Here is a 24,899-nt window from a genome sequence, read left to right on the forward strand (position 1 = left end):
AGCAGATTTGAGACCTGAATTGCCTACTTATGCTCCTTAGTCTTAGGTTCTTATTTACTGTATATTATTTGAAAATATTTTTTGTCTGAATTTTCATAAATATTCCAGCCCCTCTCTGGTTATAAAAAATGACGCTGGAATCTGGTTTTTAATAGTGTGATATCTGCAACATGACTTATAAATTTCAAGCTTGTAAAGCTGTCAGATATCTTTGGAGAGATAAGATATCTTTTTGATATGTTCCTGGGACATTCTTTAAGGGAGACCAGGTATCCTTTAGGATTGTTAAGCACAGAATAAATGTGGCTTAAAGGTACATGAACTCTTTGGAACTGTAAAACGCACTGGCCTGTCATACTGTGAAGTCTTTTAAAACTGCTCTCTATAAATATTTAGAAAATCTGTGCTTGCTATTTCACTTTGCCTGTTGAGATAAGTTTAATGTCCTCATTACAGGATTGGTGCTGCATATCGGGCATCACAACCTTTTATTATCACAGTGAGGTTCCTGACACTTCACAGTTTGATAACTCTGGTTATAAGTGGGACTATGAACCCAAACCGTGTTTTCCTAAGGAATTAAAGAAAGTTGCATAACATAGATTGTAAGAGCAGGGAGGTCATGTTGGAGCTATACAGAACTTTGGTTAGGCCACAGGTATTGTGTGCAGTTCTGGTCACACAACAAGGGATGTTTTGCACTGGAGAGTGTGCAGAGGAGATTCACCAGAATGTTCCCCAAGTTGGAATATTTCAGCTGTGAAGAGATGCTGGATAAGCTCAGGTTGTTTTCTTTGGAGCATTGAAGGTTGAGGGGATTGTGATAGAGGTATATAAGATTTATGAAGGGCATTAGCAGGATGAATAGAAAGGCAGCTATTTCCCTTAGTCAAAGGGTCAATAACATAGGAGCATAAGCCTGGGATGGTAGTTGAGGCAGGAAACTTCACTACCTTCAAAAGGTACTTGGATGAGCACTTAAGTGTCATAAAATTCAAGGCTAAGGACCTAGCGCAGGGATGTGGGCCTAATGCAGGTAGTATTTTTAGTCATACAGACATGATGGGCCAAAGGGCCTCTTGTGTACTATATGGTTATATGAAATTTAGTAGGCAAAAGAAAGGACTGCAGATGCTGAAAACCAGAGTTTAGATAAGAGTGGTGCTGGAAATGCACAGCAGATAAGGCAGCATCCGATAGCAGGAAAATTGACATTTCGGGCAAAAGCCCTTCATCAGGAATGATGAAGGGCTTTTGCCCTAAACGTTGATTTTCCTGCTCCTCAGATGCTGCCTGATATGCTATGCTTTTCCAGCACCACTCTGATCTAAACATATGAAATTTAGTGCCTCCTTTTAGTCAGTGATATTCTTCTTTGCAATACTGAATTTTTCTATAGATAGTTAAGCATTTAATTTTACGTCATCTCAGATTAATCCAGAGGTCTGCCCATGGTGGTTGTGTGTTGGCATATGGCTGGTGGGTAAGGGAACATGGACTGCTCAAAATTTGTCACAGGATCAATAAGGAGCTGTGAGAGATGGATACAGGGAATAAATTGGCATGAAGTACATAAGAATCTTCAGGCAGTTGATACAGGATCAAATGTTGGCAGAATGGGTAGAAGGGACCTTGGTGCAGTGGATGGGTTTAGAGAATAAAGTGGCATGTATGAGGAGTGTGATCAGGAGAGCTATTCTTTGTTTCATTTTCTTATTGCTCACAAAGGCTGGTGCACTGAGGTAGGCCTTCCACTTGGCCTACCTCAGTAGACAGCAGGTTGCAAATTTTCTGGAGTCACCATTCCACATGAAATACAGACGTTTTGGAACACTTTCTTCTGGATCAGGTTTTGCAAAACCAGTAATTGTCCCTACTCTGCCTTCCCAACCTTGGAGTAAAATTTCAGACATTTGTTATTTATTTTTGCTGCCTTAGATTTTCCTGTTCCTCCACCTCACCATACCCTTCTAAAATAGATAGCGATAAGTTTGATAATGGATAACAGATCATTTCCTTCCCAGTGATCTTCTAGTACAGAGAAGAATGTGACTAGCAACCTTGAGGAACATTATCACTCTGTTGGTCCATGTCTCATATCATCCTAACTTGAACATGTGTCTCTATAATTGTTACAGAGCAACAATCTTTTTAAATTATGGAATTTCCTACCCAAAACCTTTATTAGACATCACAAACAAGGTAACTGTTCAGGGAGAATCACAACCTTGCCTATTAGATTAGATTCCCTACAGTATGGAAACAGGCTCTTTGGCCCAACAAGTCCATACCAACCCTCCGAAGATTAACCCACCCAGACCCATATTCCCACCATACATAAAAATATATCCCTGACTAATGCACCTAACACCAAGGGCAATTTGACATGGCCAATTCACCTGACCTGCACATCTTTTGGACTGTGGGAGGAAACCGGAGCACCCGGAGGCAACCCACGCAGACACAGGGAGAATGTGCAAACTCCACACAGACAGTTGCCTGAGGCAGGAATCGAACCCAGCTTCCTGGTGCTGTGAGGCGGTAATGCTAACCACTGAGCTACCAAGCTGCCCTATGCTTCCTGCACTTTGAGAACAATGTTTTTTTAAAAAAATTACATTTGACTATAATTTTTGCAACTATCGCAACAATTTTCAGCAAGTCCTAACTAAAATGTCTGTGCCAATGCAGAGCAATGGCCAGTTCCAAGAAGGTTGCCTAGACACATGATAGTTAGCTCACTCTCCTAAAACACAAACTAAACATCTTGTCTTTAAAGCATAAAAGATAGTCGTACATGTTGAATGTTTTTAAACAAATATAGTTGACAGACTAGCGAATTACTCTTTTTTTTTACAGCAGATTTAAATTTTTTTTTGTCTTAAACTAATTAGCTTCTGCTAAATTACATCAGCTACAAGTTTTGGTATCAGAAGTTCTCTTCCTGCTGTATTTTTGTTAACGTCCCTGAAAATCTCCAAGAACAGGTTTATAGGAAGGAATTTATAACTTGAATTTTGTTTTGTTAGTCAACATATCCAGGCCAGCCATAGGTTAAAAGTGAAGTGGCCTCAGAAGTGGCCTTGCTAGAAATGGATTGTGATCCCTGATTTACAATATCCCATGGCTGAATGCAGTGATGTCAGCAATTTTTCTCCAAAAATAATGCAGAAACTCTGACTGTCACTGTATATTATAGGTAATGACATATGAACATTGTGGAAGGATTTTAACTAAGACTTTATAATACAGTATGTATTTTTCAGTGCATTATTGTAAATGATGAGCTTTTAATGTGCAGTAATAGTTTTATGGTTAGCCCTCATCTTTTATCTTCTTGCTCTTGTCCCTGTTGTGTGCTGTTGGTTGCGACCCTGTGATTTCATATGCTCTTTCTCTGTCCTTTTTCTGCTTTCTGCTGCTTCAGCGTTTCAGCATGGAGGGACTGTCAAATGTCATTCAGAATGGCTTTCGCCAGACATTTGGAAGCTCAGGTGGTGAAAAACAGGTGCCTTGTATGGTTTACATTTTTATTTCCTTTCCAGTCACCTTTCTTCATGTGGTTACTGCTTGCTTCATTTTGTGATCATATTCTGGGTAGATGGTGTGTAAATTCTATGTGCATTATTTCTCTGTTTAAGCAACAAAGTTGAAATACTTCTGTAGAGTTAAGCCACACGTGAAAGATGTACTTGCATTTTCCTCCTTCCATTTTAAGAGCCAACAATAGTGATGATAGGACTGTCCCTTAAAATAATAAGGATTAATTATGTCATCATGATCTGTCTTGCTCCAGTGAATTCTGGCTCTTTCCTTACTGAACAGAATATGTTTCAACAAATAACTTGTTGTATACAAGGAATTCGGTTCAAGCATACCAAGATTTAAATTCATTAGGGCAAACCTAACTCTTGACTTAACAAATTTAACATTTTGATTTATAACAACATGTTTTATGAACCTTTTAAAGTTTATTAAGGGAAACTAAAATAACACCACAAGATGAAATACGTATCAACATTGTTCGTCAAATTGGCTGCCTGTTCATGAAATGGTGCCACCTAGTGGTGAAGATGCTAATTGCTAAGTGCAATCTGTTCTAGTAATTATAATTCGTGGAAGTTGTCTTTATGTTGAAAATAATAAGGGATCTTCACTATAAACAGTAATGGTGGAAGAAGATGCTCGACCACAAGAGGTGGGGGTGTGGGTAAATATTGGCTTTGCTGGTGGTATCCATGTCCTGATAGTTTTTAATTTTTTAAAAAGAGAACAAAGGGATATTTCTGTGTTACTGTAATGGGCACTATGTGATGTGTAGCAGTAAGGAAAAAAAATGAATAAAATTGAAAATGTGAGCAATGAGTCAGAGTTCTTTGATGAGTTGTAGCCTTATGTCCAGCAGGTAAGTTACCATCAATCACTTAGGTGCTATCATTGCCAAATGACCACATTCCTTATCAGTACTATTATAACTGTGGTGGAAGGAGTGCACTAATAATTAAACCCTACTACTGAACCCGTGGCTCTGTTAGTATATATTTGATGATTCAGTCACCAAAATGGCCAATTGCTTCTCTCTTGTACTACTGTGTACGACAAAAGAGGCTTTCCCCAGGCTTGTTTAATGAACTAAAAATATTACTTTATTCTAAATACAAGTGACAAACTCTGGTTAGCATCTCAGGTATAATCTAAATTTGAAACTGTCATCCCTTTTAATCCTAAACACAGACACACAGCACAAAAAACACCAGTTTCTGCAGAGATGATAGCTTTGGGGAAAAAATAAAGTCGGCCAAGGGTCTGAAAGTGCAGGATAGGATGCAATGACATTTCACAGACCATCAGGTTTCCAGATGACAAAATGCAATTACTAACAGAAGTGGACTAATGGAAGGTGTTCAGTTCTGATTGCAATCAACTAGATCAAAGCCTATGGAAATCGGTCACAGAACAGCTTTTCAGATTTTGCAAGGTTTTCAGAATTACTAGTAGTTGAAAACATTATCAAGTTCCCAGGAACATTTCCAGAGAAAAGGTGAGAGACTTGTAGCTTCTGACTACTTCGGTATGTACAACAGAAAGCTATGTCCAGAAAGGGTTGCTAAATAACTATTAACTATTTGCAAAATCAGGTTTTCCAGTAATTAAGGGCATTAAGTCCCAGCTCTTAGGTCTTTGAAAGCTTTGCTTGACTTTTCTCGAGAATAATATTTTTTTTCTGTCAATGACAGGTGGCTTACAGCACAGATTAAGCAGTTGACTTAATTCCTTGATAAACCCACATGGTAAACCCTTTCCAATCTGGAAAATGTTCAAACCATTCATATGCTCCAATGTTTCCACATAGTCCTTAAATATACATTCCCAACAGTACAGCAAAGTAATTTAAACATCATTCAGTATTTGGCTATTTTGGAATATCTGAGGGTGTTTTGAGTTCAGGAACATAAATGATATTGCTGATAATGATTGGGTGAGGTACCATGGCATCTTAAAACTTGTCTAATTGAGCTACATGATCAGAAAAGAAATTTCTGGAGTTTTCTTTTAATTTATACAGTGGTTTTTATCTCCTTTTTATTTTGCCTTTGTCAAGCAATTGCAATGGAGGCTAAATTCATGGAGTACGGGGTATATAACATTTCTGAATGTGATAATGCTAAGTTCATGAGAGGGGTCATTTCTTAGCTGTTTTCTGATGCATTGTACATGCCAGAAATTAGTGACATCTTCCCTGGTGCTTCTGAAGGTTAGACTTGTAGGAGAGGAGATAATGGCAAGCAAGTTCTGCCAGTTGGAGATATCAAATTTGTCAATCCATAGTTGTAAGTGAATTGAAGAATTTGATTTAAATTCTGTAGCATGAAGTAATGTGCTTCAGAATTTTAAACCATGATCTACTGAGCTTGTAATATTATCCCACACATTTGAAGTCATTTTAGTCATTTTATCTGTTTTTGGCTTCTGAAAACCTAATTCCCTGCCTTCTAGTACATTCCTCTGCTCCATTAATCCATTTGTCCAATAAGAGAGGTCTACTAGAATTTTGCCTGGTGATAAAGTTTCCAGTATTTCATATGAACGTTCTTGATAAAATACTCTTCAAAAGATGAAGGAGATGCTGCAAGTTTGCAAAAAAAAAATTTAGCAGATTCTCAAAACTGCCTGAGATGGTCCAGATGAACAGAAACAACAAATTCATACTGGGATCAGTACCCTTGAGAGTTGTTAAACCAGACTTGTAAAGGGCTTTACACCAAATAATACAGGGTTTGGGGCTACAATAGAGGAAGAGTTTACAAGAGTATAAATTCAGAAGTAGATGAGAAAAGACAATTAGCTATACCGCAGTGATAATCAAAGCATGACAGGAAGGAACAAATTGTGCAAGCGTAAGAGTGCACCAGAAAATATGATCACAGTACAGAAAAATGACAATTTCAGGAAACAGGAGAAATTAGTGCTTAAGGCATTACAGATGTACAGTGATTTGGAAAGTAATTGAATTGAATTATATAAAAACCACTTGGAATTAGTAATCATAATACAATTGAATTTCACATTGTTAGAAAACCGTGTACTGCAATCACAAACAACAACTTTAAACCAAAGCCAATCACATAACCTTTTCTGAGCTGCCTCCAAAGAAATTATCTTTCCCCAAATAAGGGGACCAAAATTACTCTCAGTACTCCAGAAATGGTTTCATCAACATCTTTGTAAAATTACAGTAAGACTTCCCTACTCATACTTCACTTCAAGGGAGTTGAAGGCCACATTCCAGTTGTCTTCCTGATTGCCTGCTGCATTTGTTTTAGTTTTCTGCATTTCATGCACCAGTACTCTGCACTTCTCCATTTTTTTTTTGTTCTCCCTTCCTTCCAAAGCAAACAACCTGTTGAAGGCATCAATTGAACCTGCCTCCATCAAATTCCCAGGGACTACTTGCAGTGGGAAAAAGTTTTTCATTCATCACTCTTGATTCCTTTGTACACCACTTTAAGTCAATGCCCTCTCGTTCTCATTCTTTCCCACCCATTCATGATTTTGAAAAGCTGTACCAAATCATCGCTTGGCTGCCTTCTCTCTTGTGAGTACAAATGTAAAGCAAAGTATATGTCCAGATGAATAAAGTCCATCCTCCGGTTCTAAAAGAGATTGCTGCAGAGAATTTTCTTTTATATTTATTATTGGTGTTGTTTGCTGGGCCAGCATTTGTTGTCCATTGCTGAATGCCTTTGAGGCATCTGTCTTTAACTGCTGCAGTCTGTGTTTCGAATAGATACACCCACAATGATATTAGGAAGCGAGGTCCTGGATTTTGACCAGCAAAACTGAAGGAAAGCAATATGCTGACTCTGATTTTCCAGAATTCCCTGTATTCTGGAATAGCCCAATAGAATGGAAGCTAGCAAATGAAAGAAAAATAGGAAAGGAACAAAATCCTTAGGGAAGAAGAACATGTTTTGCCAGTATGTAGAACCTCCAAAAAGGGAGAGGGGTAGATACGGACCTATTCAGAAATTACCCCGGGCAGACATGAAAGTGGTTTCTTTCTGGAAATTCACTTTGGGGGGGGAAAATGCACTTTTGGCCAATAATAGTTAGTTCTCATAAGAAACATAGAAAATAGAAGTACGAGTAGGTCATTCTATCCTTTGGTCCTGCTCCGTCATTCGGTAGGATTATGACTAATTCTCTATCTTGGTGCCATATCTCGCTTTCTCCCAAATCCCCTTGATGCCTTTTAAATCTAAAAACATATCTGTCTTCCTTGGAGAAACAAAAGAACCAGGTGTAGAAAGTTTAGATGGTTGTTGTTCTAGCATTCTGTTGCATGTAGGCATGTCACTAGACATTCTATTGTAGCTGTCCTGAAGATATACAATAAATCTTTAAAGGACATGCTCATGTCATCATCATCATCATCATCATCATCATATCATGGTCATATAATGATATAAAGGACTTGGTTTCTATCTTACTAAACCCTCTTGAGCATGACTGAGAGAAGCATGCTGTAAGTGCATTGAAATTGCGTTGCTTGAGCCCAGCTATGCAAGTGCCTGTGATTGAAGTCTATATATGTAGATAAAGCATTTGGACAGCCAACCTCAGCAAGTTTAACAGTGTACAGATCAACCTAAATAGGCAGGAGTCAAGACCTATCAAGCTAGACGCTTTGTTTATTTTGATAAAATTTAAAAAAAAGGTTTACCTTGCTACCTGACATTAAAAGTTCCGGTTGAGCTGTTAGAATACTTATTGTATGTTTAAAAGCAAAGTCAAGCAAGTAAAAGGTTTCCGACAGTCTTCAAGCTAAAACCAGCAGTGAGTGGATATTGTGAGCTTAGCTACAGAGCCTTACTGTTTGGAAACACACGTTTTCAAACATGAGCGTATTATGAAATCGCCCACAGATAAAATAGAAATGCATTACACACTATCTTAGTATTGTTACAGAGGCTTCATATGTAATTTTTTTTAGGACATGCGTGTTGAAGGAATATGAAAAAATATTGATTTTAAAGTTCTGTAAAGACACCTGGATAATTTTTTTTTAATTGATGAGATACAATGCGCCTTTTGTTTTAAGGTACTTCCAGGAAACCACAGTTTCAATTGCTGGACTTATTTGTTGGTGGTCGCCTAAATGAGCTTTATGGATGTTCTATCTGACAGTGTTTTGCACGCAGTTGGAGATTTTGGTTTTCTGTTGGAGGAAGCCTAGTGAAGAACAGGCTGCTCAGGCCATTGCTGCTGTTTCTGAAGTACCTTTGTGTGAATCTGGTGAGAAACTTATCTGTCCTCTTTAAGAGCATCTGGAAGACTTCTCAATTCTACTTTGAGAAAGCAGACTCAAGCAAGTCCTAAAGACAACTGGCATGTGATGTAATAACAAGTAACATAGCTAGCGATCGCTAACTGTTGTTAAGTGATATTTATGTTGACCTCAATAATGTAACAAATGAGTTATTGGTCACCTAGTACTGAAGTAGCCAAGACCTGAATGGCTTACTTCTATGTCTTACAATTATTACTGGTATTAATGTGTACAAAATTAGATTTATAACTCAATCTCTTTGTCTGTTGTGTAATTGTGGACTTTGCATACCTGTTTTATTCTCTCCTGTCTTTGAAGAAAGGAGAGGATTTTCATTTTCAATCTCACCACAGTGAATGTGGTTCAAATCTCATTGGTAGTTACAATGCTGAGATCTATCCATAGAGGTAGTCCTACCATTTCTGGGCCTTTAGTATCTACCAAGTAGAAGATTCAGGAATCCAAGTTGAAATTGCATACTACCACTGCACATAATTGATGACCCTGTGAGGTGTAAGATGGTTATAATAAGTAGTATCATGCAGTGCCTCTTCTTGTGGTACATCTTCTCTGATCATTCTGATAAGATTTTGAATTGGGCATTGCTGGCTGTGCCAGCATTTATTGCCTCACTTGGATTGCCTTTGAATGGTGGTAGTGAGTTGCCTTCTCGAACAGCTGCAGTCCATCTACTGCAGGTAGATCTATAATGCTATTAGGGAGTGAATTCCAGCATTTTGACCCATGACACTGAAGGATTGGTGATATATTTTCAAGTCAGGATGGTGATTGGTTTGGAGGAGGGCTTACAGGTGATAGTGTTCCCAATGGGCGGCATGGTGGCACAGTGGTTAGCACTGCTGCCTCACGGTGCCAGAGACCAGGGTTCAATTCCCGCCTCAGGCGATTGTCTGTGTGGAGTTTGCACATTCTCCCGGTGTCTGCGTGGGCTTCCTCTGGGTGCTCCGGTTTCCTCCCACAATCCAAAAAATGTGCAGGTTAGGTGAATTGGCCATGCTAAATTGCCCGTAGTGTTAAGTGAAGGGGTAAATGTAGAGGAATGGGTCTCTGGGTGAGTTGCGCTTCAGCGGGTCGGTGTGGACTTGTTGAGCCGAAGGTCCTGTTTCCACACTGTAAGTAATCTAATCTAATCAATAATTTGCAGTCCCTGTCTTTCTCGAAGGAAGTCGCCATGAGTTTGGAACGTGCTGTCTCAGGAGCCTTGGTGAATTTCCATCACTTCCTTAACTTCTGGCTTTGTAGATGGTTGACAGGCTTTGGGAGTCTGTGAATGAGTTAGTCATGCAGGATTTCTAGCTTCTGACCTGCTCTTGGAACCAGTGTCTGCATTCCAGTTTAATTTCTGGTCAATCGTAAATCCCAGGTTATAGATGGTGCAGAATTCAGTGATCGTATCATCATTGAATGTTAAAGAATGATGATTAGATTCTCTCTTGTTAGAGATGATCATTGCCTGGGATTTGTGTGGAGTGAATATTACTTGCAGCTTTTCAGCTCAAGCCTGAATATTGTCCAGGTCTTGCTGTATTTGGATTTGAACGTGGACTGCTTCAGTATCTGAGTCGTCATGTATGGTGCTAAACACTATGCAATCATCAGCAAATATTCCTTCTTCTGAGCTTGTGATAGAGGGAAGATTGTTGAAGCAGCTAAAGGTGGTTGGACTGAGGGTACTACCTTGAGGATCTCTTCTTGCGCAGTGGTAGTGCCCTAAGCAGGTCAAGATTGAAGTTCTGCCTGCTCCAGAGATGTGTGGTGACAGAAATGAACAGGTTGATTTAGAAAATATCTACCGTGAAGAACTCCTGCAGAGCTGTCCTGGAGCTGAGATGACTGACTTTGAACAACCATAACTATCTTCCTTTGTGCTGTATAAATCCCTAAACAGCAGAGTGTTCCCCTTGATTCCCATTGACTCTGATTTTGTTAAGGCTCCTCAATGCCACACTCAGTAAAATATGGAATTGATGTCAAGGGCAGTTCCTTTCACCTCCCTTCTGGATCAATGTAGTAATTTTGGCTTTCAGGATATGTCTACCTGCCTTTGGAATATGCACTGTTGATGGTTATTAAAACTTCTGGTTGTCTTATACCATTGATATAGTGCATGAGGTGGACTGAGAGAGGCTTGGTCATCTTCCAAGCATTTTTGGTTTATTGTTTGTTCGCTCGTTTGACTGGCATTCTGAGCTGCCTGTGTTATACCACCTTAGTGTTCACCTGAGTCTTGTTCCAAAGTCTGACATGACTTGGAAATCAGACTTTCTGCGCATGTATGCCCAATGTCCTTTGATACTACATGTTTTGCAGATGTGAAGAAACACTAGATAACCTCTGGGTTGGTGCAACAAAAAGATCATGTTGATTAGGTACACTTTTCTTCTGACTGTAGCAGTAGTGATGTCTGCACCAAAATGATGTAATTGATGTTTGTCGGCCATTATGGCTTGATGCTGGCATCCATCTTTTGAGAAATGTGTCAATGGTACTGTTTCTTGCTTAGAAGTTCTTTCCTGAAAACTTTGAAGTAGAAGAGATTATCAATTCCATTAGCCTTTCTGCAAACCCATTAACGAAATTACACTGATACTGTTATGTTGTGGCATCTGATGATAAAGTTGGCAAAAGACTCTTGGGGTTTCTGTCGCAATGGATTGAAGTCTGTTAATCTGAAAGTTGATTTTTGCCTTGAATTGGTCTTTAATTACTTTTCAAGTCTTCTCTGGATCTTTTTTTTTCTCATTCTCAGACTGGGATATATTTATTCTGTGAAGCACGCATTGCTTAAATAGCTGTAATTCCATGACAATGTTAATTATTACATGATCTAAATTTAAATGTTTGTCTTGCATTTCTTGCTGGAGGCTTCTTCCTTTGTTCAAGGTGAGCAAAGGGCTTGTTTAATCCTTTCACTTGGTTCATTGTTCTGTCTTTTAATTTTTTCCTTTATTTTTTCCTGTTTGACATTTCATGGTTGAGACTTCTAACAAATTAGGAACTATAATATGGAACTATTGAACATTCTGGATTTCAAAGACTTAATGTGTTTTCTTGGAATTCTTCACAGTATTGTGAGTTTTAACTCATATAATTACGGAAAGTCAGGTAACTTATTAATAGAGACGAACATCGCTTTTGAGAGGTTAAAACATGAGGTTCATTGCTTTAATTGCTGTACAGACTTGGTTTAGAAGAGATGAGTTTATATGCTGGAGGTTGCTCAACAACATGCTTTTGGGATAGTTTTTCTTAAGAGCACCTGAACCTGTCAGTAAATGGAAAATCCTTGAAGTTTGCAGTGAACAAGAGTTTCCCTCTCCTGGAAAAGTAGGATGACACCTTAGAGCAGAACCAGCTGAAAAGATCACTCTTTCTCAATTAAGTATTTCTGGGAATCTGAGAAGATTTCAACTATCAGTATCTGATTACCTCATAAACCCTGAAAGCTGAAATAGTACTTTTATTAGGAGATCTCGGTCTAAATAATTTTTCATCTGAAGTGTAGTCTGGTGTGAAGATTTTCCATCATTCTACAGTGGTCACTAATTTGATCTTGTTGACAGGACACTGGGGGAGCCTTGAAATCATCCAATATTGTCCTCTGAGTTTGGACCCTTGGCACAGGGGTGCTGTTTACTCCTTTAGCATTTGTTTTTAAAGACTTATCATCTCTGCAGAGTTGAATTCTCTCATGAATGTGTTTAGGTTGAAAGGGATATAGAGCTGAAAATGTTTTGCTGGAAAAGCACAGCAGGTCAGGCAGCATCCAAGGAACAGGAGAATCGACGTTTCGGGGCTTATGCCCGAAACGTCGATTCTCCTGTTCCTTGGATGCTGCCTGACCTGCGCATTTCCAGCAACACATTTTCAGCTCTGATCTCCAGCATCTGCAGCCCTCACTTTCTTCTTGAAAGGGATATAGTTTAATTCAAGATTATAGCTTAGTTGTTCACTAGTTTTGCCACATCATTTATAGAATTTATTATTTTAAAACAAGTTATTTTTGAGTTTACTGAAGAAACCTGGTAAAACTCTTTTATTCTCGACTGTAGTAATAAAGAGTTACAATTTGGCTATTTTGGTGATTGAATCAAAGTATTTAAACTCATTACATATATAATGGAGTACTTGTCCCTAATTACCAGTACATTCCTCCTATCGGAGTCATGAAGAAGTTTGGGGCTCATCCAAGATCTCAAAATTGAAACTGCACATGGACGAATAGTTATTGATAAAGCATAGGGGGACAATTACCAGGTTACTCATATTATAAAACTAGAGTAGCATTGGAAGCATCATTTTTGCAGGTGGAGGAGATCTCCCTGGTTGGTTTATAACATTTGGTGGTAATCACTAAGAACATACTGCCCTCGAGGTTACTGGATGGGGAAATAAATCAATCATTTTAAAAGAAAATTGGATGGGTTTTGACAAAGATAAGGGCTGTGGGGACCAAGTGGGAGAGTGGTACTGTCTGTTTGCTCCACAGGGAGCCAGCTTGGACTGAGTACATTAAATGGCCTTTTTGGCCATAAATGCCTCTGATGTGGAGGCCTGGGACCTGCAGCATTTGAGGGTGGTGGAACCTGAGGAAAATGATCAAAAGTACAAATAAATTTACAGTCACACTTTCCAAAATGAAGCCTTTCCTGTTTTTTTGGATGAGGTATATGTTGTAACCCTCTTAGCTGTGAAGCAGTGTAGATTCCAATTTCTGTTGGACTTGAGGAAAATCTTTCTGGTGTTTCTATCATGCCTTGTGACTGTGAAATCTTCAAAATAAGTTTGTACACTGCTCTTTATTAAACTATTCATTCTAACTTTGGAAAACGTTAGCAAGATAGGAACAAGAGTAGACCATTCAACCTTCCAAGCACGTTCTGTCATTCGTTTTGATGTTTACTAATCTGTATCTCATCTTATTTTACGCATCTTAATTTCATTACTTTTAAACTCCTCTTTAAAAAGTGAATCTTAGTTTTGAGGTTTTCAATTGACTCCCAACCTCCACAGCTTCTTGGGGGATAAGATTCTAATTTTCCACGAAAATTTCTGGAAATGAGTACTTCTTGACATTATTTTGAAGGATCTATATATAACATTAAGGTTTATTGCAAGTTGTCAACTCTTTCACCTGAAAACATAGGGTAGATAAAGGGAAACATATATCTTTCAATGGTCATAAACACCTCAATTAGATCAGCTTCTGATCTGTTCACAAGAAATTATGCATTTTCTTCATGATTTATTCCTTGCCTTGGTAGCATTTTGACCCCTACCTTCCTAGGCAGGTATTTAATTTCTATGGTGTAATGCACAAAACTGAAAGTAGAAGTCCAAATACAATATTAGAGCTTCATATAAATATAATATAACTTGTACAAATTCAGTCTAAAAATCTCCAATTTGTCTTATGTAATCCAAGGCAACCATTCTTTGATGTAATTGGATCGACCTGAAATCACCTTTTTAACAATGTTGTGAATTAGATTAACATGCATGATTCACAGATTTTCTTAGAGTCATAGAGACGTACGGCACGGACACATGTGCTGGTCCAACGTGTCCATGTCGACCAGATATCCTAACCAAATCTAGTCCCATTGGCCAACGCAAGGCCTATATCCCTTCAAACCCCTCCTGTCAACAACTTGCCCACTACCGATGTCAGGCTCACCAGTCTATAGTTCCCTGGCTTTTCCTTGCCATCTTTCTTAAATAGTGGTACCATGTTAGCCAACCAACAGTCTTCTGGCACCTCACCTGTGACTATCAATAACATATCTCAGCAAGGGGCCCAGCAATCACTTCCCTAGCTTCCCACAGAATTCTAGGGTACACCTGATAAGGTTCTGGGGATTTATCCACTTCTATGCATTTCAAGACATCCAGCACCACCTCCACTGTATTTTGGACATTTTTCAAGATGTCGCCATCTATTTCCCTACATTCTGTATCTTCCAAGTCCTTTTCCATAGTAAACACAGATGCAAAATACCCGTTTAGTATCTCGCCCATCTCCTGTGGCTCCACACAAAGGCTGCCTTGCTGGTCTTTGAGGGGCCCTGTTCTTTCCCTAGTTACCCTTTTGTCCTTAATGTAGTTATAAAATCCCTTTGGATTCTCCTTAACCCTATTTGCCAAAGCTATCTTGTCCCCTTTTTGCAATCCTGATTTCCCTCTTGTGTACTCCTGCTGCACTTATATACTTCTAATGATACCCTCGATCTCTCCTGTCTATACCTGACATAGGTTTCCTTCTTTTTCTTAACCAAAACCTAAATTTCTTTAGTCATCCAGCATTCCTTACACCTACCAGCCTTTCCTTTCATCCCAACAGGAATGTTCTGTCCCTGGACTAACCTAATCTCATTCTTGAAGGCTTCCCATTTTCTAGCCATCGCTTTACCTGCGAAAATCTGCCCTCAGTCAGCTTTTGAAAGTTTTTGCCTAAAACTGTCAAAATTTTCTTTCCTCTAGTTTAGAACTTCAACTTTTAGATCTGCTCTATCCTTTTCTATCACTATTTTAAAACTAATAGAATTATGATCGCTGGCCCCAAAGTGTTCCCCCACTGACACCTCAGTCACCTGCCCTGCCTTATTTCCCAAGAGTAGGTCAAGTTTTGCACCTTCTCTAGTAGGTACATCCCCATAGTGAATCAAAAAAAATTTTTGTACACACATAATTATTGTTATTTCTTACTTGCCTGGCAGACCAAATAAAATGCACAAGTGACCATATAAAACATTTTTGACATCCTATGAAATCTTGTGATCAGTTTATGTGTCAATAAAAACACAGGAAAGAAGAATGTAATGTTAATAGCGCTCAAACAAATTTAGCTGCCAGTGCACATTTTAAATCTGCACTACCTGCAAATGAAATGTAGTTGAGTTGCAACTGCAAGTCAAACATGAGATAAGAATTTATAGAAACAGTCAATTATGAACCTGTTTTTTGCCACATTTTCATAAACAAATTCACTGGTTTAAACGTTTAGGTGGGATGACTGTTATTTAGTCTTGGTAAAATATTGTGACTTTTCGGCTCTGTACTGAAATTACGTTTTTTTCGTTAAACACTCAGCATTTAAGAACTAGAGGCCTGGTACCCCAGTTTTAATGAGAAAAAAAATCTTAAGAGCCTTTCTTCAACTGTAAATACTATACACTGCTTGTTAATCTTCCAAATAAAACTGATGGTACTTCATTCTATCATTGACTGTTTTGTAAGTGCTGTACAAATTCATCCATCCTCTTTTTTTTTTCCTCTCATGTTTGTTTAATATATATGTATACATCGTCGTATCTGTTATTTAGCTGTTCGGGTACAACAACTGTGTGTACCAATTAGTTCCCTGCTTGTTTGAGTTTCGAAGTTTCAACATTTTAACATTACCACCATCTGAGTGAAACCAATGTAATGGTGTAATTGAGTCTGTTACGATAGAACTTGACTAGGAGGCATTGCTTAGCCTCTTTCCTCCAGCTGGCTTTAGCCTACAGCGATTTGGGATAGTGGTAGTGTTGATGCATAAGTGCAAATAAAAATTAGCAATTATATACCAACATTTCATATGGCAGAACATTATTTTACTATCTATTTTGTTCTCTTTATGACAGTATTTAACAACAGTCATCCCTTATGAGAAGAAGGCTGGACCCCCATCTGTAGAAGATCTTCAAATTTTGACCAAAAGTGAGTGACAGTGATTTTATAAAATACAAAGAGAGGACTTTGCTCTCAAAACATTTGTTTTGTTATTATGTCTAGTAAATTATAATTGCAGCCTTTTTATTCTCTGATGTACTGGGAATAAATCATATTTCCCTTGTATGTTTGTGCTTCATTCCTCTGGGTGAGATAAAAACCAATTCAAATAGATGCAGAACTTTAAGCTATAATTTGGTTACTCTAAATATGTCTAAAGAGGTTAACCAATTAATTTGGGCCCATAGGTAACTATTGATATTCCAATAGCCCATAGTCCTGAAAATGAAAAGGTCAATAATCCAAATCACTATTGACTGAAAACCTATCTATAAATAAGCTTGGTTCACCATTCCCAAATGTTGATCTTAAAGTTTCAGGCATCCCACTCTGTGCAGTCAGCTTGGTGAGGCCCGGTATGGCATTAGATGTATCAACAGTACCATTAAGGTACTAGAAAATAATCCTGTAAGATTGCTGCTTTTTAATCCATGAAGCAAGTGCTTCAGGATCTTCTGGCACTCTTAAATTAATGGTTTGGCATATGTTCTCGGTCTTTGTGGGTATTTTTACAGCAATGATTTGTATGTGAATATCACAGTACCTTTGTATCCAGTTTCTCTAACAAAGGCACCAGGACTGAATCTGGAGCCTATTTTAAGGAAGAATCAGGTTTTGTTGTGTTAAGGTGTTCAGAAATGAAAGTCAGATGAACTATAAAATGGGCTGTCCATTTCATCTCACCTGTTTTGTGCTATTGTCAAAAAGATTTATTTATCACAATCTTTTCCAAAAAAAAGCTCTGTATTTGTAGGCCAAATCTGAAACTACCTGCAGTGCTATCATCTGTTGCAGAAGTAGTGAGCACACAGCTGTCACTAATATGAGATATTCATTGATGCCCACTTTTATTTAAACATTTGTACATATTTATTTAGTTTATGTTCGTGACTTAGAAACATACAAAGTAGGAGTAGGAAAATGCCATTCATTCCTTCGAGTCTGCTTTGCCATTCATCCAACTTAGTACCCTTTCTGCAGTTTCCCCCCCCCCCCCCCAATATCTTTTCAACCCTTTAGCCTAAGAATTATAACCCACATTCCTTCTTGAAAGCATTCAATGTTTTGGCACAAGTTGTTTTCTGTGGCAGCAAAATCCACAGGCACATCACTGTCTGGGTGAAGAAATTCCTTTTCATCTGAGTCATCCTTAGACTGTGACCTCTGGTTCTGGACTATCTAGTCATTGGGATAACACATCCTGTGTTGACTCTGTCTAGTCCTATTGGTATTTTACAAGTTTCTGAGATACCCCATTATTCTTCTAAACCCTAATGAATATAGTCTTAATCAATCCAGTATCTCTTCATATATCAGTGCTTCTCTAGCAGGAATCAGCTTGCTAAACATTTGTTGGACTCCCTCCATAGCCAGAACAGCCTTCCTCAGATAAGGAGACCAAAGTTAAACACAATACTCCAACTGTGGTCTCATCAAGGTCCTGTAAAGTTGTAGCAAGACATTCCTGTTCCTTTTATTTAAATCCTCTTGCTGTCAAGACCAGTATACCACTTGCCTTTTCCATTGCCTGCTGCACCTAATGCTTGCTTGCAGCGACTGGTGTATAAGGTCACCCAGGTCTTGTTGCATCTCCCCTTATCAGATCATTCAAATAATCTGCCTTCATATTTTTTTCAAACAAGGTAGATTACCTCATCTTGTTTATCTACATTATACTTCATTTACTATGCATTTGCTGAGTTACTCAATTTATCCAAATCATATTGAAGCATCTCTGCATCTTCCTCACAGTTCACCCTCCCACTCAGCTTTGAGTTGTCTAAAACTTGGTGATATATTATTCTGTTGCGACAAATCATTTTTTACATATTGTGAACAGCTGGGGTCTAAGACTAATTCCTGTGGAATCCCTCTAGTTACTGGTTATGACTTGACAAATGACCCATTTATTTCTACTTTTTGTTTCCTGTCTGCCAACCAATCTCTATCCATGGATTCTCTGTCCACTTTTAGTGTTTATTCTTCAGTTGTCTTAATATTCCAAAAGGGAATTTATTCTTTCCTTAAGAAAATGTTGATTTGCAAATCTGATTGTTGCAATCCCCTTTTAAGTCCTTCAGGCAATGAAGGAAGATAGTGAGAAAGTGCCAAGCTTGCTGACAGATTACATTCTGAAAGGTTAGTCCAGATTTACTTTCCAAATTATTCACTAATATGTTAATAGTCAAATGCTGATAAATTATAAGTGATCTGTATTTTTATATTGTCTTTTCTCACTACTGAATTTTATTGCAATGACCTCTAGTATGGTTGATTTGAATGTTTATTAAAATGTGTTTTTTCCCAATAGTATGGCTCAGTTCTGGTATGCATTGATGACTGGAGGTTGTACAAGGAGACTAAAATGTTGTCAAACTTTATTTAATTACAACTGCCAAAGAACACTTTCAACTGAGACCTTAGTTGTACATCAGCCAAATTTAAAATCAAGATCGGATGACAATATTTATCTAGAACTAATTGCTCTGCTAAATGTAAGACTGTTGGAAGTATTCTGATAGGTCATTAACTATCTTGTATCTTAATCTAGTTTTACCTGCACAAAAAAGTAAACTTGTAGTAATCTCCATGAATGTTAAACAGGCAATTTGTTCGTAGGTAGTACGTTCAATTGTTTGACATTTTTTTTGGCAACACATAATCAACACTGTGATGTAAGTTACATTAAACCACATTGCTGTGATATTAGCCAAAATCAGCATCATGGAAATTGAGCAGAACCTGTTTGGGTACTAGCTTGCTGTGTAACGTGATTGCATGCATTTCTAAAGGCAAATCGAATTTGTATGGGGTTTTTTCTAGTCTTCCTTCATAGATGTTCAGCAGTAACCCCAGGGAAGTAGTCATTTTCCTGCAGAGATCACAGAAAATAATTTGAAGAATTGCTGCACAAATTCTGAGTGGCAGTTACTAAGCTACTCTGATCATTTTAGTATTAAGACAGCAAAGTTTTTTTTAATAGGATCCTTCTGAAATTGGATCTTGGCTCGTTAATGGGGCATGATTGTAGCTATACTGTTTTGTGTTTATACTATAACTGATCAGATACTATCTGATGCTTACACTGGGTGTCAAAATTGAAAAGTTGTTTCATTTTCCAGCAATGATGACCAGTATCATTATAAGAAAAAAAAAATCACCCCTCATTTATTTTCCTAGAATGAATGAAACGTGCCATTATCAAGAATTGTCACCTGTTTATAGAAGTTGAGCAATTGTTGTAAAGCGTGAGGGCTTCAAAAATACCAATTGTTGCATGTTCTACCCCTTCTTTCCTTTCTAGTTTTATTCCTTTCCCAAACAAGAAATTATTTATTAACTTCTATTCATGAAAACGACTAAAACGTAACCAGTTTATGCCAAATTCTGTCTTGAAGCAGAAATAATTCACTTAAAGAATTTCCACCCTTGTGTCAATGCTTCAAACTTAATTTCTTTTCCTGCAGACTACATAGATAATCAGCATAATTTGAAACAGTATGGCAAGTTGCTCGGCAGGCTTAATTCCCTACAGGAGAAAGTGAGGACTGCAGATGCTGGAGATCAGAGTCAAAAAGTATGGCGCTGGAAAAGTCGGGCAGCATCCAAGGAGAAGGAGTCGACGTTTCGGGCATCAGCCCTTATGGTGTGCTTTTTCAGCACCACACATTTTGATTTCACTCCTTATAAGCATACAGCAAAAAGCTCTGATAACAGTGCTGATTTATTGCCTGCAAACTTGCCAGTGTAAATTGATCTTCAGGCACTTACAATTTAGAATTAGCTTGCAGTAAAACACGTCAGTGGAAATAAAAAGGAAATTACAGAAACAAAAGGGCATAACGGAATGATAATTACACTTTATAAGAAATTGTATCATGTGGTCAAAAGGATTTGCTTCCCCCCTTTTCTGTAAGCATGTGGAAATGGGAAATTTAGTCTCTTAGTAGTTTTACATTTGGTTTCTGTAAATAAGGCGTATATCTAGTTATCATAGAATCCCTACAATGTGAAAACAGGCCCTTCAGACCACAAGTCCACCCAGACCCATTCCCCTATCCTATTACTCTGTATTTATCCCTGACTAATGCACCTAACCTACACATTTCTGAACACTGTGCAATTTAGCATGGCCAATTCCCCTAACCCGAACGTTTTTGGACTGGGAGGAAACTGGAGGAAACCCACACAGACACAGGGAGAATGTGGAAACTCATCACAGACAGCCACTCAAGGATGTAATCAAACCTGGGTGCCTGGATGTGTGAGGCAGCAGTGCTAACCACTGAGCCACCATGCTTCTATCTCATGTTAAGGGATAGGATAGCATGTTAATTTTTGTTGAAAATTCTTAGACGTGATCCGTTAAGTACAAAACTTCAACACCCACAGAACTCTGCTAGGTATTTTGAAAGAATGTAAAAATACCCTTGAAAATAAATTAAAGAACCAAGGATTGGAAGGAATGCTAGTGGAGGTGGGGTTAGGTTAGTGGTGTGTTGCTGGTGGAGCTGGGTGTGGAGCTGTGAAACTCCAGTAGTGGATTGGAGAGAGCTTAACTACATAACTCGTCCTGAGTTGGAAAATGCAAGGTCAGACCTCCCTGGGAGCCCAATCGTTCTCTCTGTTTCTGCAAAACTGCAAAGGCCAACCTGCCAAGTCGTACACTTGTGCAGACACTCAGAAAGCAAAAGGAGCACATGTACAGGATAAAATACATCCAAAAAGGCTTGACCGAGGATGTAGGACAAAAGACCAAACTATACACTTCACCTGATCTGACCCAACCTGAAGTTGCCTGTAGCTTTGGACCTTCAAGCTTTCAGTATCAGCTTGACCTTCATGTAGTGCAGATGTGTGGCAGAAATAAGAACCAAATGTCAATCAACTCCAAGACCTATAACATCAGCAGCTAGATGGCTTCCAATCCTCAGGGACATATTCTAGGTATTTATGTTTCCTTCACCATCAGCACTTTGCATACCGTTTACTCTCCAATTCCACTAGGAAACTAGAATTATGTGGGCAAAACAAAGATTCTGAAACCTAACAGTACAGGATCCTCCCTCACTATTACCTAGTCTTCCACCTAAGGAAGAGATGTACCCTGGTAATAAAGCACCAAGAAAAAGAAGTAACCTCCTTTAAAAGCCAGATTTGCCGTGCTTTGAATTGTTGAACATTAAGTTGCTAGATAAGTTAAAATCTATGTCCTCAAATGAAAGTGTAGCATTTAAAGTTGATCTGTCACACTTCAGATCTCACCAGTGTTCAAAGCGTCTTCAAGAAATTTCAACAAACAGAATTGATAGGATTTTTAAGTGCATAAACGTTCAAAAGTAGTTGCAAAGTTAAAGTTCATACAAGGCTAATCTGGTATGGTGACAAAGTAATTTTCCACCAGTTACAGATTTAAGTCCTTATCCTGTTTTACTCCCCAGCCTATCAGCTTTGTCTGTGTGAGCCCTGGCAATCTGTCAGTTCAGCAATTGCCTGGTGCAGCTTTCGGGAGCTGAGCATCCCCAGGACAAGAGAAAGAGCTGGCATTTTATTCCATTCGAAACACATTTTGATGACTATTAGTAATTTTGATACCAATTGTGAAAAGTGCAGAACAAAGCTTTGTGTCTCTATCTTGTAGAGGACAAATTGACCCAGCACATGGCCCCAGTGGGAAATCTTTTTTTTAATTAAAAGACCACTTACAATAATAACAAACTTGTCTAAAGTCAGGTAAATGAATTTAATTGCAGTGTGATTATGTAGATTGAGAAAACTGTAAAGTATTTAATTCACTTTAGTTTTTTCCTTTTGTTTTTGGATTTTTGTTTCTGTTGAATTTACATTTACTTTCCTCTAACACCTGATGTTTCTTTGTTTTGTTTTTTTTTTGTTGTGCTAGCACTCGTATAAAGGCTGGATTGACTGAGGTTTGTGTATATTGTCCAAAGGACAGAGGTCTCTGGGACTTTTAATGTAACTAGCACTTGTATATTTGTGCAGTTCTTAGGAACTGATATCCTGGTTGTTTACCATGATGTAAAAGGATTCATTCCTACTTAAATGATGACTTCATGCATGTTTGTTTCCTCTCTAGAGTCCCAAAACCAAGTAACTGCTTTTTAATCATTTGTTGCTTTAATCATATATACCATACTTTGTGTTTCGCTCTCAAAAAAAAAGTTTCATGGCAGCACTGGTCAAAGGATGTTTGTTTGTTTGTTTGTTGTGTAAACTTATGTATGTAATTAGTTATCTGGCTTTTTCTGTAAAAAGATTCTTGTCTTGCTCTCCTACATCCAAGGGATAAACTGCGGATAGGAAGCACAGTGGATAGAATGGCACAGTGGCTCTGTGGTTAGTACTACTGCCTTACAGCACCAGGGACCTGGGTTTGATTACAGCCTTGGGTCACTGTGTGGAGTTTGTCTGTTCTCCCCACATCTGTGTGGGTTTCTTCTGGGTGCTCTGATTTCATCCCATAGTCCGCAGATGTGCAGGTTAGGTTGTTTGGCCTTGCTAAATTGCCCTGTTGTGTCCAGAGTTGTACAGGTTAGTTGGGTTAGCTATGGTAAATATGGAGTTAGGGGAATAAATGGGGATGAGATGCTCTTCTGAGGGTCCGCGCAGACTCGTTGGACTAAATGGTCTCTATTTGCACTGTAGGGACTGTGATTTCTGAGAAGCTTGTATGCTGAGCTAATGTCTTCATGGATCTTGTATGTATAGAGAACTCTTTTACTAATAAAAAATTAAATTGGCAATATAGTCATTTGGTGTTTTGGGAAGTGGAAAAAAATCTTAGTTTGTGGAAAGAGAGATCTTGAGATGTTGCCATTCCCAGAAATAATTGAAAATCTCTAGAAGTACATAGGACAGTTAATTAGGGGAATCAAAACGATATATGGAATCTGAAGGCTAAAATGTAAAATTACTGCAAGATGTTGAATTAACTGAGAAGTGATTCACATTGAGCATGCGATTTTAAGGACCTTTACATGTTTCTAAACAATATAAGGGTTCAAAGTTTGTAAACTGTGTCTTCCAGGAGGTCAGACCTCTGCAAAGGGCAAGAGATCTGTGTTCTGTTTGGGTGGCTTTTATACAAGATTTGTTGTTTATGGAAAATGAGAGAGGAGTGTGTTCATATAGCACCATTTATAGCATTATTATTGAATGCTGTGTGGATTTTTAACATTTTATTCATTTTATGGGATGTGGGCATCGCTGGCTGGCTAGCCTTTATTGTCTGCCCCTAGTTTCCCTTGAGAAAGCAGTGGTGAGTTGCCTTCGTGAACCACTGCAGTTCATCTGCTGTGGGTTGACCCACAATACCATTAGGGAGGGAATTCAAGGATTTGGACTCAGCTATAGCGGCACAGTGACATATTTCCAAGTCAAGATGGTGAGTGGTGTGGAGGAGAATTTGAAAGTGGTGGTGTTCCCATATATCTGCAGCCCTTGTCCTTCTAGATGGAAGTGATTGTTGGTTTGTCTGAGGATCTTTGGATATCTGCAATTCAGCTTGTAGATGGTACTAGATGGCATATGCTGCTGCTTATGAGTGTCAGTGGTGCAGGGAGTGGATGTTTGTGGATGTGGTGCCAGTCAAGCAGGCTGCTTTGTTCTGGATGGTGTCAAGCTTCTTGAGTCTTGTTGGGGTTGCACTCATCCAGGCAAGTGGGGGGTATTTGATCTCATTCTTTGTGCCTTACAGATGATGGACAGGCTTTGGGGAGTTGGGAGGTGAGTTACTTGCTGCAGTATTCCTAATATCTGACCTGCTTTTGTAGCCACTGTGTTTATGTGGTGAATCCAGTGGATTATAAGAGGTTAAATTATGATAACATATATAAACATAATTTGGATTGTTTTGGATATACAAGTTCAGGAAGATGACCTCCTCAAGATGTTTCAGGTTGCAAAATTGATCAATTTCCTTTTGTGATTACAAAATCTAGAATAAAAGCATAATCTTAAAATCAGAGCCATACTATTTGGAGTGAAATTGAGAAGCATTTCTTGCATTAAAAATTCTAGAAACCTGAAAGTCTTTCTTTCTGTTCCCCACTTGCCTGTTAACTTGACTTGGAAGGGAATTTGCAGGGATTGGTAACCCCAAGAATTGATGCTTTTCTTCTGAGTGGAAGATGGGGCATTGGTCAGTCACTACATTGCACCTTGATGGTACACACTGCAGTCATTGAGAACCAGTGGTTGAAAATTGGATGTTTCAGATGATGGGTGCGATACCAATTTAGTGGGCTGCTTTATC

The 24,899-nt window shown here is 38.5% G+C and overlaps 1 protein-coding gene across 8 annotated transcripts in view; it reads left to right on the forward strand.

Moving 5' to 3' along the window:
• Nucleotides 1-24,899, forward strand: part of LOC122552663 (fasciculation and elongation protein zeta-2-like) — a 129,349-nt gene that overhangs the window by 99,036 nt on the left and 5,414 nt on the right. For 2 of the 8 annotated variants that reach the window (XM_043695484.2, XM_043695486.2), the window contains exons 6-8: nt 3,428-3,508; nt 16,477-16,552; nt 18,698-18,763. In XM_043695484.2, the coding sequence (XP_043551419.2) occupies nt 3,428-3,508; nt 16,477-16,552; nt 18,698-18,763 (223 nt within the window). Of the gene's footprint in view, nt 1-3,427; nt 3,509-16,476; nt 16,553-18,697; nt 18,764-22,526; nt 22,555-24,899 lie in introns of all 8 variants that reach the window. The other 6 variants (XM_043695487.2, XM_043695489.2, XR_015758362.1 and 3 more) reach the window with 5 other exon arrangements.

This window comes from Chiloscyllium plagiosum, unplaced genomic scaffold, assembly GCF_037043375.1.
Source record: "Chiloscyllium plagiosum isolate Xiang-an unplaced genomic scaffold, Cpla_swu_hap1 HiC_scaffold_10, whole genome shotgun sequence".
Classification (NCBI taxonomy): domain Eukaryota; kingdom Metazoa; phylum Chordata; class Chondrichthyes; order Orectolobiformes; family Hemiscylliidae; genus Chiloscyllium; species Chiloscyllium plagiosum.